At 42.7% G+C, this 17,128-nt stretch overlaps 1 protein-coding gene across 1 annotated transcript; it reads left to right on the forward strand.

The window, feature by feature from the left end:
* Positions 1-35: 35 nt before the first annotated feature.
* On the forward strand, positions 36-16,891 carry Atg4b (Autophagy-related 4b). Its single transcript, XM_075672032.1, has 5 exons — positions 36-1,459; positions 3,952-4,370; positions 6,903-6,979; positions 7,864-7,983; positions 9,443-16,891. Exons 1-5 carry the CDS (start codon positions 663-665, stop codon positions 9,614-9,616), a joined length of 1,587 nt encoding a protein of 528 aa, XP_075528147.1. The 5' UTR covers positions 36-662; the 3' UTR covers positions 9,617-16,891.
* Positions 16,892-17,128: the final 237 nt, after the last annotated feature.

Below are 17,128 nucleotides of genomic sequence, written 5' to 3' on the forward strand. Positions count from 1 at the left end.
CAATATAGCGGGCAAACAGCTATTGTAGTTACACTTGAATGTTACTTTAGTCAGCTGTTGAAGGGTGGTGTACAAATACACGTCCAATAGAATGACGCTCTCTAAGGTTAAAACGCAAGTCCTAGAGGCAATGCTTTTGCTGGTTGAATGTGGCGGAAAAGGCTTTGAGAGCCGGAAACACGTCATGAACGTTGGTTTTGGACGTCACTTTTACAACACTGAAGTGGACTGAATATTAACTAGTTGTTAGCGACATCTATATGTCATGCTACCTTATAAACAAACACGGTAAGGCCATGGTAAGTGGTGGAGCTAAAAGCTAAAGTGGTGTCTAAAATGGTCCAAAGGCACGGTGCTTAATGGGGCGAAGGTAGCGATAATCTACTTTTCTTTTAAGCCGTAAAAGTCACTTTCGTTAAAGTTCATGTGTCTAGGTTTACTTTCAGTTCCACGGACTGTCGGCAGGGCAAGCTACGAGGCGAGAAAAACTGTCCCGAGCTCTATTTGTGTGTCGTGCCAAAACTGCTGATATGTCACACCCCAACGAGGAGTGCGACGGCAGCGCGGTGCCAGGCCGTGTTCATCTGATCGAATTATAGTTGGGAAGTGCCCTGGAAGTTTTCGTCCTGTTATCTGTGTCGGCGACGCGCCAAACAACCACCATGTTCAACGGCGCCGACGTGCTCGCCAGGCGCACGACGCAAACGACGGTGCCCAATATGCCGTCGATATTCCCGTTCTGCGAGCACGCGCCCAACTCCGATCAGATCGTCGTGCGACATCGCCGCACCAGCTCGTGCGACGACCTGAGGTTCGACGACGACCATCAGCAGCCTCGGGAGTGCCCGTCTTCCTCCTCGTCGTTGTCGTCTTCGTTCGGTTCGTTCGCCGCGTCAGCGCCAGTACCAACCGGCGCCGCTGCCGCTAAGCAACCGCCGCAGTCCCCGGAAAAGGTCAGGACGAAGTTAATGTCAGTGTGGAACAACGTTCGCTACGGCTGGACGATGCGCAAGAAGGCCAACTTCAGCGACGAAGAGGCCATCTGGCTCCTGGGCGTCATGTATCACCGCAAGATACAGACGAAGAGTTCGACCCCACTCTGGTCTTGCACGTCGTCTATGTCCTCGCAGAAGTCGTGGACTCCCATGACGCTCTCGTCCAGGCCGATCTGGGGCCAGTCCGAGCCGGCGGCGGCGGCGGACGAGGACGACGGCAGGCTCGCGAGCTACGAGCTGTTCCTCGAGGACTTTTCGAGCCGCCTGTGGTTCACGTACCGGCGCGAGTTCTCGCCCATCCCAGGCACGGACATCACCTCGGACTGCGGTTGGGGATGCATGCTTCGCAGCAGCCAGATGATGCTCGCGCAAGCTTTAATGACGCACGTCCTTGGCCGCAACTGGCGGTACCGTAGGAACCGCCAGACCGAGGCCTCCGACTACATGCATCGCACCATCGTCAGGTCAGCTTTCACAGCGCGCGCTTAAAGCCTTGCTCGGGAAGGGCGTTACGCAGAATAATTTCCGTATCGATGAGGTGCGATTCGTTGGCGCTTCATAGTTTGTGTAACCTGCTACCACCACTGTGTGTCCATGTGAAATCGCGCCCGATTCGCTTTACCGAGTTTTTCGTACCGATGCGATTCGCTATACCGAGTATTCTGTAACATTTCTACCGGGATTGCCTTTTTTGCTGCTGCCAAATGTGCTTCACGTGCTTTTACAGCTCGTGGACTCAATTTGTATTTATCAGGAATCGCGGTGGGTGTGCAGCATTCCAAATGTGCACGCATTCAATGAGTGGCTAATCAGCAGTACTGTAGTGCACATCGTATCAATTTGCAACTAATTTCACTCATGCTGCAAGTGTGTATTGCAACCAGCTCTAGTGTTGCATCCCTGCTTCTGTTTAAATACATATTCTTTACGTCAAATCATAAAGTGATAATAATAGAGTGAGAGCCTGTACTGAAATTTAAGTTTGATTGTACATCACCAATGTGCACACATGCACAAAAGCAAGTACCTGTCCACATGTACAGTTGTAATTGAGATCTGATGTACTTTGCATTGCTTTAAGGTGCAGTACTTACAACTTTGTTGTGTGTGTTGTGTCAAACTTTGATGCAAGAATAGAATAGTCGGGCAAATCTTGTATAATTGTAGTAGAATAAATGCCACGGAGAAGACAAAAAACGTGAGGAAATGTACTGAGCGAGCGCTCGCCCAGCCTACTTGTCTCACATTTTCATCTTTCTCTCGCTGCTTATTAAACCTTGCTGGTTGATCCATGGTTGAGCAACAGAACTTGTATGGGAGCATTTGCTCCGTATGCTAGCCACTGGGCCATGAATGGCCAAAAATACCTTGAAACATGTGGTGTTACACTGATGTATTGGCATTGGGGGGTTTTGACACAGAATTACAAAGTAAGAAAGTTTGGTTTTCATTTTATTTTCTAGCAATCAATCTCATTCTGTGGAAATAATAAAAATAGAGTTTGTCCATATAAATTGAAGTACTGTTTGTTTTTAGCATTGCTTTGAGGGCTTTGGGAATTCTGGAATTTACAAGAAAGTAGTTACACTTGCCGCTACCTCCTATTGAAATGCACTCTTACCCATGAAAAAGAAATGTAAACCAGAGAAACTACCCTTTAAGCAACAACAAAAGAAAGAAAAATAAAGCTTTAATGAAATAAGTGCACCACCAACAGCTTCAACTCTGCTGACTGCGTCACAAGAGACAATTCGTATCGTGTACAATGGATGTTGCGCTTTGCATTCCTCTGCCTTGTGATAAATGTCAAGTAGTTCGTGTAGCCTGTGCTACAAGACCAAAGCAACAGCTTGAAGTCATCGGCCGTCATTCGCCTTGCCTTGTAGAAGAGTGAGTGTACTGTGCAACCAACGTAGACGGACATTATCTGCCGTAACTGGCATCAGGCAGCGAGTGAGATTACCGTAGCTTCCTGTATCTACCAAACAAGGCACTTGTGTGTCAGCCATGTGCCTCACTGTTGTTGTGCTATATGCTAAAGAGTGCCAGCTTTCAGCAATTGGCTTTCTCTCTCTCTCTTTTCATTTCTGCTCTTGGGGACTTCAGCTTTCTTTGTGTGTACTTGAAAGCAAAGGAGGAGGTTTCGCATAGTGTTTTGCACATAGTTTTGTTTCATGCTTCTGTAACATATTGTGTGCATTAAGGAAGTGCTGGATTATATTATTGAAATTGTAGAAATTCTATATTATGCGTCTCTCGCACATAAAAAGATGGTGCTTAGCCATTATCAAGGTTGGGAAATACCTATAAGAAAGGGTGTGCGAGTATTTCAAATTTCGAATCAAATAAGTGTTGCTATTTGTTGCAAGAATTCACTATTCGAAGCTGTGAAATGTTCGTTCGAATGTTGTTGAATACTATAACACATGCCTGTTGTGCCTCCCCCTTGAATTTTTATGTTCAAACACACTTAGTTATAAGAAGCTTAAATTTGATACTAAACCAAATCTCAAAATGCAGCACCGTGTCATTGACATTCTCGTTACGTCCATCATAACCGTATGTGCAGTTTCAGCAGGCTAAACCCAATTAAAATTTCGTGCAGCAGCCATACCACTGGTTGTTAGTGTAATGTCACGCATTTAAAAGCATATTTTCATATTTGGGCGATCGTGACTTGGCAAATTTTCATCAAATTTTCTAAGTTCAGTCTTTGGCCCATCTTTATCGATCAAAAAGTTAACCAGGACCAAGTAAATGATGTCAAAACTCATAAATGGCTAGCACGTGCGGGAACTTCAAAGCTACTTGACCATGCATCTATCATATTTGTATCCTTTCTGGCTTACCAGGACTGTTCCCATGGGTCTGTTTTGGCATTGTAGAAAGGTAATCTGCCTACAGATCAAATTATTTTTCGCTTTGAGGTCGATGGTGGCTTCCTCATTCCCGACAGGTGGTTCGGCGACCGGACGGCCGATGCAAGCCCCTTCTCTTTGCACAAGCTGGTGCAGATGGGTCATGAAAGTGGCAAGCAGGCGGGCGACTGGTATGGTCCGTCCAGTGCCGCCTACATCCTCAAGGAGGCCCTCGAGGGTGCCTGCCAGACGGAGCGCCTGCTGTGGGACCTGCGCATCTACGTTGCGCAGGACTGCACCATCTACCTGGAGGATGTGCGGGCACTCTGCCGGGGCACGAGGCCCGACGGAACACCGCTGTGGCGCTCGCCCATCGTCCTGGTGCCCGTGCGCCTGGGTGGCGAGCACCTGAATGCCACGTACATCCCGTGCGTCAAGGGCATGCTGTCGCATCCCAACTGCATAGGTGTCATTGGTGGTCGCCCGCGCCACTCGCTGTACTTTCTTGGCTGGCAGGGTATGTTTGTGTTGTGATGAAAAAAACGTCTGGCAGATCACATATTTTGGAGATTATTATTTACATTAATGCAATTGGCATTCAAGTGGTGGTGCACATATAATTTGGTGATGGGAAACTTATTATATGTTACGTAATTATGGGAGTGTAAGGTGTGTATCCAGTACATACCCAGTGGCCCATGTCGTCTGCTCAGCAAAACAGCAGCAACAGCAATAATAATAATAATAATAATAATAATAATAATAATAATAGCGCTCACCCTGTTTTCCGCTCCCTTTGATTACCCCTACCTCTTTCCTTTTTTGCTCGTCCTGAGCTGCGCTACTAGCCTTAAACAGTTATGACATACCAACTCGCCCAAACTGCCACGCTTTTGAATAATAATAATAATAATAATAATAATAATAATAATAATAATATCCTTTATTTCATGAAAATATTACAAATTCGAGAAGCTTGTACCTAGTGGCCCAAGCTAGTAGGGAGACTTCAACCACTGGGAAGAGCAACGTAAAGGGGCTAGGTATATAGACACAAAGTAGCTGAAGCAGGCTAAAATGCTAATCGCACTAAAAACAAACAGTGCTGGTGCATTCTCATCGCTAAGGTGCCAGAGTTGGTCATGGGCAGTTGGTGCCAAGACTGTTGTTTGGTTGGCTTTCTGTTCACTGCTTAAGCAATAAACCCTTTTCGTCAGACAATGTCACGGCAGTGGGCAACATCTAGCTTTCATGTTACAGGCTTTAACTTGCGGTCGCTGGAACCTCTACGGATTTGTGAAGGGGATTTATTGCCAAATGGTAAAGAAATAGTGGGAGCAGATGAGTGCCGACTACCAAGTGAATTTACTTGAAGACAATACGCGTGATGTGTGCTGAACAGCCAGAGTGCCACCTAACAGTCACTGCTAAACAACACAGAAAACAAACAAAACAAAGCATGAAACCAAACATTGTCAGGGGACGCCTAAACTTCACCTTTAAGAGTGGAACTCAATAGCATTCAAAGATCCCTGACTGCTTCTCACGCTTCCCGGCAACTGGAGCGTATGCAACCATAACGTTTACCGGGAAGTGCTGGTTGCGAACGCTATGCATGAAGGCGGGCTTTGTGGTAGAAACGCAGCCTCTTGCGTAAGCCATGATGCGACGGAAGTGAGCGTCACCTGGAGGTATTGCAAGGAACCGGGCGCGCTGCTCCATGGCCCCCAAGACGCTCACGCTGGTGCACGCAAATGGCGGATGCTGTGAATGGTAGAAACACTGGAAAAGGTGTTTCTTTGAGTTTTCGCATAACAGAATAACGTTTTCTCGTATAGTCGACTTACAATCCGAGAGCTATCATGTCTTTAGGTTGTGTGTAAGTCATAGTTTACAATTTTTCCACGTATTTTAGCTTAAGAAATTCAATTAGTAAATTCCTTGCGTCATATAGAGGGCCTGGCTGTGGGTGGTTCGAAAATCTTTTTGCTGAAATGACGTCCGATGCCGGCGCGGGACGTCGGCACCGGATTTTCTGCGACACGGGCTCCTTAAGACTATCGTGTTAAAACAGACACACAATTCACATCTATCTATTTCTTTTGGAACAGGTACAGTTGTATAGTTCATTTGAAAGTGTTATCAGAAGGCTGGGAGCAATATTGTTTTCATTTTTTTTTTGTTCCCCCTATTACTGGTGCTCCTTTAGTGGTGATCATTGCATGACAGCTTGGTGGTCGAGTACATGCTTTGTTTTATCATTTTCAAATAAGCTCCATTGTAAGTGTGTGCTCATCTGGCTCCTTTCTTAGTGATTTCTTGTTGCACAGCTAGTATCAATGTGGTTGGGATGGTTGTGCTGCTTGAACTGCAGTAGTTTTGCTCCACATGCAAATCACCGACAGTAATAACTAGCACAATGTTGAAAGAACCCAGCAACATCCTTTATAAAAGCTGTGGAATGTGTGTCACATTAAAAGGCATCACCTTCCAAATTTTGTTCCACCTACAAGATTTCAAATCTGGCTTCCGTGAATGGAGTCATCAGCAATCACATGCTGCCCAATCAAAAAGGGCACTGAAGGTTGGTTAATAGGGGTGCTGTTACTAATTTATGTGTAATATGCTTCTGTCATTTCTCAGATTACTTGATTAACAAGCCTAAAAACACATTTGTAATGGTGTTTCTGCTTTGCAGAATGAATCCAGTGGACACCAGGAAAATGGAGTCTTAGTGCAGAGTGTTGGTCTAGTTGTTTACCTGACTGATGAGAGATGCAGCCATTGCTGGAAATGAAACACGAAGTGCGCTTTCATTTGGGCTTCTCCAGGCAATAACTGAAATATATGATAAGAAAGTGTAACAAGAACAATAAGGTGTTCTCTAGTGATATAACCACTGATTCCCACTTGGGACAATGCAAACAATTGTATTTTGTAATTCTGGAAATGTAGTTTTTTTGTTACTTCTATCAATTGTCATTCAGGGATGTAATTGTCACAAAGTGTTAATTGATATAATTGCTTGTTTTTCATTGCATTGTTTCAGGCGAAAAAGTGGTCTACTTGGACCCTCACTATGTTCAAGAAGCAGTTGATGTAGGCAAACAAGATTTTCCTCTTGACGTACGTGAAGCCTTTCATATTTTTAACAGTAACTATTTTAGGTTCATGCATAGTATGTCCCGCTGAGATAGCTGTTCACTGAGCTTACGACTTATATGAGCATGTGCTTTTTATAGTGCAAGCTTTGTGAAGTAATTGTGTGACGTGGCTGCCCTTAAACCTCGATACAAGGAATTACTGGATATAATGAAGCAGATCTAAGATGTTTGTTGCCAATGTCAGCTTGTAATGAATATATGCTTACAACAAATATTATGTGTAACAAAGTTATTTCAGTGTTGAATGCAACTTTGTTATAACTAAATTTGACTTTATACGTATTTCATGGAGCAGGGCTTCTGTATTGGAATCTGTCACAGAGCTTTCTTCACCTGAAGGACCCTCTGCAATATTTGAGAATTTCATTTGCAACTGTGTCATGTTTCACTGCTTCTTGTATACACTAGCAAATAGCACAACTACGTTTATGGAACCCTGAAAGCTTACCAGGTGCCCGGCTTTCCATTGATCACAATTGAAGCTGTGCCAAAGCCTCACATAGGACTGTGACAATCACCATTAGGACTTTAGTTATGATTCCGCCAGAAGGGCTTACAGTGTCCAAAAACATTCAATGTAAAGCAGTAGAAGCTGATTATGTGTTTAAAAGCAGCTCATAAGAAGCACATTCTCAATTTCACTGTTGCTTTGGGATGTTAAACCCAATCAACCAGTCAGTCAGTCAATCAATCAACTCAGAAATAACCTCCAGTCTACTACTTTTCGTGGCTTGTTGATGCCTGAAAAGATACTGAAGCAGTGCTTCAGATGTAAAAGAATGCAGTACGGCCAGAATCTTGCACCTTATGGCTTTCTATCTGTTTGCACGTTCCTTTTTACTGCAGTCCTTTCACTGTTCGTGGCCACGGAAGATGTCTTTCTACAAAATGGACCCAAGTTGCACCATGGGTTTCTACTGCAAAACGGAGGAGGAGTTTGAGCGGTTTGTGAAGGACGTTAAGCTGGTAAGTGGAACGACACTCAGGGGGGCAGTATTCTCAAGCGATCACTTTCAGGGGTAGAATATTTTTTGAAAAATTTTTCGTGACATTGCATCGGGCGCATCAGCGTTTAGTACATGTTATGGGCTGACAGCGTTCCTTTAACTGGGCCAAGGTCTATCTTGGCATAGTACCATGAATGCTGTTGTCCTTTTCTTATTATTTTGTCACAACGCCAGTTATGCATAGAAAAAAATAAAAGAACAGTTATACATTGTCAGAATTATGCACTTTCTGCACAGTACAAAAGCTTAACATCAGTGGACAATGGTATCTGATAAGGGGCTTGCCTTTTCTGTCTGCGCTATCTTAGGGCTGCTTACTCCTTTTGTGCTTGCTTTGGAAGTTTAATAATGATCAGATAGCATACGAGTGTTCTTGATATAGCTTGCTTCTTGCAATTTTCACGAGATGTGGTATTGAATGTTTCCACAATAGTCTTGGATTTCTTGGATAGTTTTGGATTTCTCCTTTCGCGACAGTGGTCGCACACCTATCTTAAATATGAGTGTCTGTGTGCACTCCACAGCAGCATGGGTTAGAGATTGAATGGAGAGTCCTGGTAGATTGCATTCAGTTTGAGATTAAATGGGAGAAGCGGAGCTGGTTGGAATGGTGTAACGCCTAGAACAGATAACTGATGGCTGCTAGAGAGTTTATAGATTGGGTGCCAAGGGAATACCTGCCAACTCTCCTGAGTTTTACGTGAAGTTTACAAATTTGGGCTTGTTATGCCATTTTACGATCGTTGTGTCAAGTTCTACAAAAAATTCCATTCGAAAAAAAAAAAAATGTTTCACTCACCAGTCTTCAACTATACGCTTTGAAGTTCTTTAATGGTGAAAGGACACCAAAGGAACATTTGCTTCGGAGAAGATCCTGCAGCAGGCAAAATTTGCAACCAAAATCGCCGTGACCTAAAAGCAATGTGTTGTCATTCTCTGCTGTCTCAAGTATGCAGCCGCTTGTGTGTGGTGTCTAAAGGTAAATCATTGTTAATGTAGTGCAAATGTACGGTACAAAGGTTTGTGCACAGGAAAAACTTTAAAAATAAATGCAACTCTCCTCTCCCCGCACCCTCTCCAGTGATGTTGGGGATGTACAGTGGTAGTTACCGTGCATCACCACCAGCTTGGCAGTCTTCCGTGAAATGCAGAAAGCGCATCACTGCCATTCTTGTTTTGATGCCTTAGCAGTGTTCTGCAGTACTGTATAGAAAAAAAAATTATATTCCGCTAATACTAGAGATACGTGCACTCATTTTGATGCCTACCTTGTATGTCTCTTCCCGAATTTGTGGTACCAGTAATACAAAATTTACAAACATCCCTCGTATATGTACTGGTTAACGCTAAGCTGGAGCACGGTGTCAAAATTTTATATGCAATTCAGGTTTAGTTTCACTTTTTCTTGGCCCTCGTAGCTGGCAGTGCCGATGGAGTCGCGGCACGAATACCCCGTCTTCCTTGTCTCCGAAGGGAGCTGCGTGGACCACACAGACACGTCGGAAACCGACGGACCAGACTTTGCCCACTTCCTCCAGGATCTAAGGGAGAACACGGACCGCTCCCACTCGGAAGAGTACATCATACTCTGAGCATACCTTTTGATTTGATCATATTTGCATAGTGCCTGCTCGCCCCACGCTGCTATGTCACCTGAAAACATGTTTGCTGCTGAATATAAAATTCGGGTTGTCCTATTAAAAAAAGCCACACACACCCCCATAGCCTCCATATCCAATATAATCCCATGCAGTATCTTATATAAACAACTGCATGCATCCTGTATAAAAGCCTGTACTATCTCATTTGATCATGTGGTACTGTATGATGTGGAGGAAACAGGTGCCCCATAACCTCCATATGTGATACTCGCCCTATTCCTGCCCATTTTTATAATTGATCCTGCATAAAAAGTGCTGTCATTTTATGTAATGTTGCGAGATTGTTGGATTATCCTTGATAATCAGTAACCCTATATTTTTACAGGTTTTTAGGTGGGATTCCATGCAAAGACCTGTATGATCCTGCGTAATCTTTTGTATTGACCTCAATGTCCAGTCACCGCATATTTTTATAGGTTTTACATAGGATTCCATATATGAAGGTCATCCTCCAGTCATCATCATAGGGTCTTATGGGATTGTTGAATATGGAGGCATTGTGGTGTATGGTTTTTTTTTTATAAGGTTACAGCACGGTGACCTTGGCTTATGCAGTAAAAAACTATGTTGACCTCTCTTACTAAGATGATACAACACAGCTGAAGCTTGAGAAAGTTAGTGACAGTGTAATATGGCGGTAAAAAGGAACAGGTTGGGGCACTCGTATCACTGAGGTGGCATAAAAATGTGTTTTTTTTTCCCCTGCATTTTGAACAGTACGAGCTTTTCAGCATCTGTCCTGTATAGCAAGAAAATTTTGATTATCCGGTGTTTTCATAAATGTGCCGTGACAGATCACGGTGTGCAATTATCAGACACGCATCATCCAATACTCTGGATTTTGATGTGCCGACTCCTAAATTTACATTACCGTTCTCATATGGGAACATTGCAGAATTGTAAAAAGAAGAAAAAAAAAGAGGGAGAGAGAGAGTTAATAATATTAGTGATTTTTTGTCTCTGTCCTTTGTGCTGGTTACATTAAATATGATTCCAACCAAACTCTCTCAACCGTTTCCTCCTGTTGTTGTGAGAAGGGCTGGTGTCGCGTAATGTAGATGCTCGCGTTTCACCACGTTGACCGGTAATAAATTGCATAGTGTGTTTGTGTTATGTTACAAAGTGGCAGAGCTTGAAAAGCATCTGCCGGTTTTAGAAATTTTGCTGAAAGAAATGTGTGGTGGTGGCATCATCCTAGGCAGCGCCACCGTCGTTACAAGCACAGAAACGTGGTTTAACCCATCCAGGCGCTGTGTACACAATTCTGTACACCAGGTTAGTACATCAAAACGAAAACGCTGATGACAATATTAATATTTAAAATGTGTTGCAAACATAGATATTCAAACACTTTTGATTAGAGTTGATCTACAAGATTGAATAACATGTGCAAGTTGTTTTAGTAAAACGAGTTAGAAGGTAGATGTCTGGATGTTTGCGTTCAGTATCAGTATGTCATCATCTAGGTGGTGCCACATCTTTCATTGTGTTTCACAATGTTATAGGTCTAGCTTATATTTCAAGTGGTTAGATGCGCGCTTTCCAATCCAAAATAGTATGTTCTCAAAGTTTGATGTTCCTGTGTAAAGTTCTCGCAAGGAATCCGCATTCTGTAAACTTGACAAAACCTACCGAAGAATGAAACATTTTTCATCCGTTCTGCAGCAGTATGCTTTTCACGATTCTGAAGATGCAAGAAATGTGGTGAAAGAAAATTTTCAATTGACAGATTTAATGGTGGCTGAAGGAGTTAATGCTTTAATTTACTGCAAAGAAACATGATTTAATGCTATGCTAATGCAATGGAACGTGGTTTAATGATATATTTAAATGTACTGTGCTCCCGGAATGAAACATGTCAATTTAGTGCTAACTAATGCGTATACTTTCGTTTCCACTGGCCGCAGTTCGTGTCACGTTGACGCGATTTTGGCGCATACACTTAGATCGGAGTCTGCGCCACCTTTGGTGACCAGATTCCTAGTGACATAACATGGTACTCTCGAGTACTTTACACATATGCAGGATTCTACTAACTGCTCCCTGTTGTGTTTCATTCCTTGAACATTGTACAGAAACGTAGCTTTACACCATGGTAATTTTGATGCACAGAAACATGGTTTTATCCTATGTTAGTACACTGAAACATGGCAAAACATGGAAAAACAGCTACTGGCTGTAAAGTGTCAGTGCCCATTAAGTGGGACTGCCAAACCAAAGCTTCACATCTGAAATCTTGGTCTGCATTGTGAATGCGTAGTGTAAGACCTGCTACAAAAGTGAATGTCACAATACCGGTCATCTCTGAAGTATACTATATTTTATATACTTAGGTAATGGGTCTAGGTGGAGGAACATTTGATGCAGCTTGACACTTTTTTCTGCGTTTTTAATCTTTGCGTTTTTAATCTCTGTATATAAGGGAGCTTTGAAAAATTTTGTAACCTTACCAGACACCTCATTGCTATGCTAAGTGCTAACATGTCTTTGCACTAACCATTACCGTCACATTTTCTTTCATTACTGCATCCAGACATCATTATTGCTACCGAGTTTTTATTTACACATTTTGTGAACATTTTAATGTGATTAGAAATTAGTCTTCATACATTTTTCTTCATAAATTTTATGTTAAGGTTTTATGTAAGGAAGTGGAGGCCAACATAATGTTTAGGAAGGCCCTACTTTTTTCACAAGTTATGTGATTAGTCGAAGCATATGACTGAATTCTTTAATACCACCTTTCTTCTTCAACCTTTCTTTGTATCTTTTTGCTGCATTAAATGCCTCGACCGAGGCTGTTTTTAAAGGGACCCTCCAACACAAATTAAACTACTGCTTTTCTTTCCTTGTCTGCACAGAGTGGTAGCTGTAGGTGTCAGCATCTGTCACAGCACCCATATCGCTTATTTATTACCTGTCCAAGAAATCAAGATACTGATGCTGATGCCATCCCCATCACACAGCAGTGTGGTGGTGATTTACACCACTGTAAAAGAAAGCATTGTCATCTATAGTATCTTGAACCTTTTGTTGAACTCTTTGTTAAGCCCAAATTGCATCTGCAATGTTCCTAATCAGTTCCTGTGCGTTAAGATGCAATAAGCCTTTCCATTTATTAGGCCTTTGAAATTCTTGCATGCGCACGAGAAACACGAAGAAGCGCTGCTCAAAAGTATTGTAGAGGCATTGACTACCCCCTCTGCATCTAGTAGTTTTCCTGCAGGCTTGTAAAGACCGTGAGCCTTCTTTTATACTCGCTGGTGAGGTAGTCGGTTCATCTTACGGATTATGTAAGCTTTGGCGGTAATTAGTCCCACCTGTGAAAATGAGCCGCTGCAAAGAAGCAGAGAGTTGCAGTGAGCGGCATTACACGTGGTCCAAGCATTGACACCAGCTGTTTTCTGCCAGCATTGAGATGTAGCGCTTTCTTCATGGCCCTCAGGTTACTTTGCTTAGTCTGGGTAACCGTGTGGTATCAATTCTGCCAGCTACCACAGAGTCACATGACGAAGGGGCAAACTTGGCGTGTGAGCTTTCCTTAAGTGTGCACAGTAGGCACTCAGCATGGTGTGCACACGACAATGTCGGCGGGCAAGTGGAAAGAGGGTGAGAGTTTCCACACTGACATCTTCATGTGAAAATTCAAGTTGAGGGCAACATTATAATTTGTTTCAATATTGAAATTCCTCTACCGGATAACCACCAACCGCATGCACCAATTTCCGTCATTTTCACCTTTGCGCTTGCCTCGCACGCAGCATTGGAAAATGTAGTTTAAATCATATTCAGCAGTACCTAGAAAAGTGTTGGAGGGTCTCTCTGAGACCTTTTGTATAATAAGCTAAGCTCTGATTTTATTTTGATCATCTTTCTCCCCCCACCCCGTTTTTGTACTCCCGATTTATGTATAGCCCGGAAATCATGCAAAAGGTTTACTGCCATGCGAGCACTTTCAAAGTGGGTATTTGTACTTTCGTTGCACTGATATTACTGCACAGTTGCTAAGTTAAGCAAATTTGCTGTTAGCCAATGCAGTCTTGCATATTGTTTAGTTAGTGACATCTTACTAAATACGCTTTGTTGCACATAGGAACTCGCAAGGGGATATTTCGGTAGAATGGGAAGTGGCTGGTTGCTCTTTTGCTGTCATTTTGACTACGTAGCCATTGTGCGCAGATTGCCGCTGCTGCTTAAAAGGAGTGATGACATGATGTCTTCGACCTGCCATTCTCATGTTAAATGAAATATGCCCCTAAAGCCCTCGAAAAATGATTGGCAAATGTTGTAGAACCCTAAATATTTTAGTACAATACTTGTTTTGCATGAACCAGTTTCATTATCCGGGGGGTTCGGTGCATTGCGACGTCAAATTTCCCAGGTTTGCTGCAGCCGATAAACACGAGGGCAGTCAGGAGAAATGGGCAAAGCATTCTCCTTATCATTTTTTTTTTAAAGAGAAGTCATCGTAGTTAGCCTTATTGCTTCACAACAGTAGAACTCTCTGTGTCGTGACGTCACAGTAATGTCGACGTCACCAGGTCTGGTGTTCTGACCACCAGCTTTAGCATCAAATTTAAACATCTCGTAAGTGTTTCCCAAGCTCCATATTTTGCCAGGTGTCGTTCTTTTGCATGTGAGAAGCGAATGGGTAGAAATTCTACAGGCTCGAAAGTATCTGTCAGTGCTCCTGTAAAGCTTTGAGCCATGAGTTCTGTCGCACAAAGAATGCGACAGAACATGGTCCACATACTTTATTGATGCTTACTTTATCCTCATATGCTTAGAACCCACTGACCCATGCATAATCCTGGTGGAGAAAAAAACATTACGATAGCCTGTGCTAAATATAAAAGTACAGAATGATGCCCAAATCTAAAAGAACCTTGCGCAATTATAGGCTCAACACAAAAGCTCTGCATATAGGATCTCATTACCACTTGAAATGCTGTTTCTATTGCAGCATAATGTTGAAGCACACAGAGATTGTTCTGTGAGGAAAAAATTCGGGCCTAATTACAACTCCACTTCATGAAGATAAATCTTTTTTGCTTTGGGTTATACAGCGAGAAAATACGGTGTATAAAGATTCTGGGACCCTTCTTTCTGCATTTGTGACACATAAGACGAGATCATGCCATAAGACTAATCTCTGATGCCAAGGCTAGAGCTGCTGTACAGCCTGATCTCATATGTTGTGACAAACGTGTCTGCTACTAGACACTTTGGCGTGTCTTTAACCGGAGAAGCAATGTCCATCCAGGCCCATGCAACAAGCTTTAATGCGTATGAATTTTGAATTTCTGTTTTTAAAGATAAAAGAGGGGGAGGAGTTGTTTCTGAAGTTTGTGTTCCCTTCCTAAGCCCTTGCCTCTGGGCAGGCAAGGCTGGGTTAATGTCCCGATTCTATTCCTTTTTTTTTTCATGATGTTTCATTAGTTTGATCAGCATTATGCTCACGTTGCCACTAGGATCGGACAGTCATGAGCAGTGGATGATAAGGAAGGAATTGAATCGAGCGAGAGGAATCTTTACATTACACTAGCACAGGAGCTTGTGCCTCTTTTGGAGGCACTTTCTAGTCCATTTCTGATTCTTTCTATTTTTTTCACTGAGTAATAATGATAAGCCAACTGCCCTGATAGCTACCTGCAAGTTCTATCTCCTGCTATCGGAGTATCATGCGACAACGGAATAGTAACACGTGGCTAAACGCTGGACATTTTGCATGTGATAGTTATTTATGCTGAAACGTCGATCGACCGGAGCAACAATTCTCTGGATGCTCTATTTGCTACAGTTTGTTCCCGAGGAACGTGGGGTGATTCCTAGCTTGAACTTGTTGTTGCCGTCAATGTCATCGCTCTAGTCACTGCCTTTCTGAGGAAAGGTATCCGTGGTTGTGCAAGGATATCTTGATTCACAGCGACTATGCTGTGGCTGTAGTGAGTAGCTGTACAAGAAGCCCCTCACACAGACTGTTGCCTTGTGAAATCATGAGTTCAATTTATTGTAATAATGCTTAGGCTAAGCACTAATCATCTTTGGCGGGTATTTTCAGTTCACTAAGCGTGGTGAAGGAATGACTACAGTGCAGTACTGTAGCCATAGCACAACACAGTAGGAATTTCCACACTTTTTGAGGCGTACTATTGTTGTATAGCAGTAACAGTGATATTATTCTACAGTAGCTCTCATTAACAGAGGATTTAAGCCTGATGTATGCATAATATTGTTGCCTATTTTCACGACACTGGGCATGTAGATAGGAACAGCAGTGTTGGTAGTATGATTTTCATGTGTAATGTGTTAAATTGTTTTAATTACTGCGTAACCCTTCTCCAGAAGAAGTGATAAATCAGAAGAAAAAAACCTTTGTACAGATTGTGTCGCTGCTCACACTACAACACTAAACACTGCAGTAACTCATGGTCGAACATATTATCAGATGAAGTTTCTATCTATGTCACTGGTGTTGTGTTACTGTGGTAACAGAGGTACATACTATGCATCAGGTTAAAACACAATAGTAGTGCAAGTTGTCTTACTTTAGATAACGGTGTTGGTGTGCAAGTGGCTAGGAGACCACAGCAACAAAGAAAGGTAAAGTATGCAAGAATGGTGATAATTGTACCCTTGCGAGACAAGCTTATGATACGGACAGTGCTTGTGTTTGTGTCATGCCTTCTGAATTTGTGTTTTTTTTCTTGTGCAGTAGATGTTCAGTGCTGAAATAGTTAACTAGCCCAGTTTTACCTCTGATTAAACGATTCTGAGAAGCCCATTTCTTTCACAAAAGCACACCTCAAATAGTGCAACATTTCTTTGTGCTTTGTGCAGCCATAATGTGGCTGAGGGTGTATTTTTTGTTTTTATTTCATAAATAATGTTTTGCATTATTTGTGTAGAAAACAATTCACTCTCTTCATAACACTATTGTTGATTTTAAACAATAAAAATTATATATTTTTTAGATGTTATGGAAGCCAAGTGGCAGCCGTCGCAAACTTGTTTCGTTGCTGCTCATAGTTGGAGTGTCAATTGTTATCCTGATTTAGTTATACAACTGTAGCATGACTGCTCTTTATACATCAATGAATGACTAAACCGAGAGACATACTCTGGTTTGTTCTCTCTCAAGTGGTACCTGCATTGCAAACTGTTTGCATATTATATTTTTATTTGAATAAATGGTTATAATGCAAACTTTTGGTTCTTTCTGGCACAAGATTTGTTGGACCCTGTAAGAAACAAGTTATATAGAATTCGAACAAAGGACCTACAGCAGAGACCCTATGCTCTAACCATCAGGCCGTGGACGTTTGCCTAAGAAGGCGGAATAGAACATCCTCAGGAACCTCCTGTGTGCAAGAGGAGTTACGGAGATGCCGGGGCGCTGTTCCGTCTGCCCAGCACAAGTGGCCCAGCGTGCTGCTTGGCGCT

Source organism: Dermacentor variabilis, chromosome 10 (genome assembly GCF_050947875.1).
Source record: "Dermacentor variabilis isolate Ectoservices chromosome 10, ASM5094787v1, whole genome shotgun sequence".
Classification (NCBI taxonomy): Eukaryota; Metazoa; Arthropoda; class Arachnida; order Ixodida; family Ixodidae; genus Dermacentor; species Dermacentor variabilis.

What these genes read in the sequence shown, in the direction of transcription:
- Atg4b (XM_075672032.1), top strand. Translation starts at nt 663, where the DNA reads ATGTTCAACGGCGCCGACGTGCTCGCCAGGCGCACGACGCAAACGACG. An exon ending in ATGCATCGCACCATCGTCAG is followed by an intron (nt 1,460 to 3,951) that starts GTCAGCTTTCAC and finishes CATTCCCGACAG; the next exon opens with GTGGTTCGGCGACCGGACGG. An exon ending in AACAAGATTTTCCTCTTGAC is followed by an intron (nt 6,980 to 7,863) that starts GTACGTGAAGCC and finishes TTTTTACTGCAG; the next exon opens with TCCTTTCACTGTTCGTGGCC.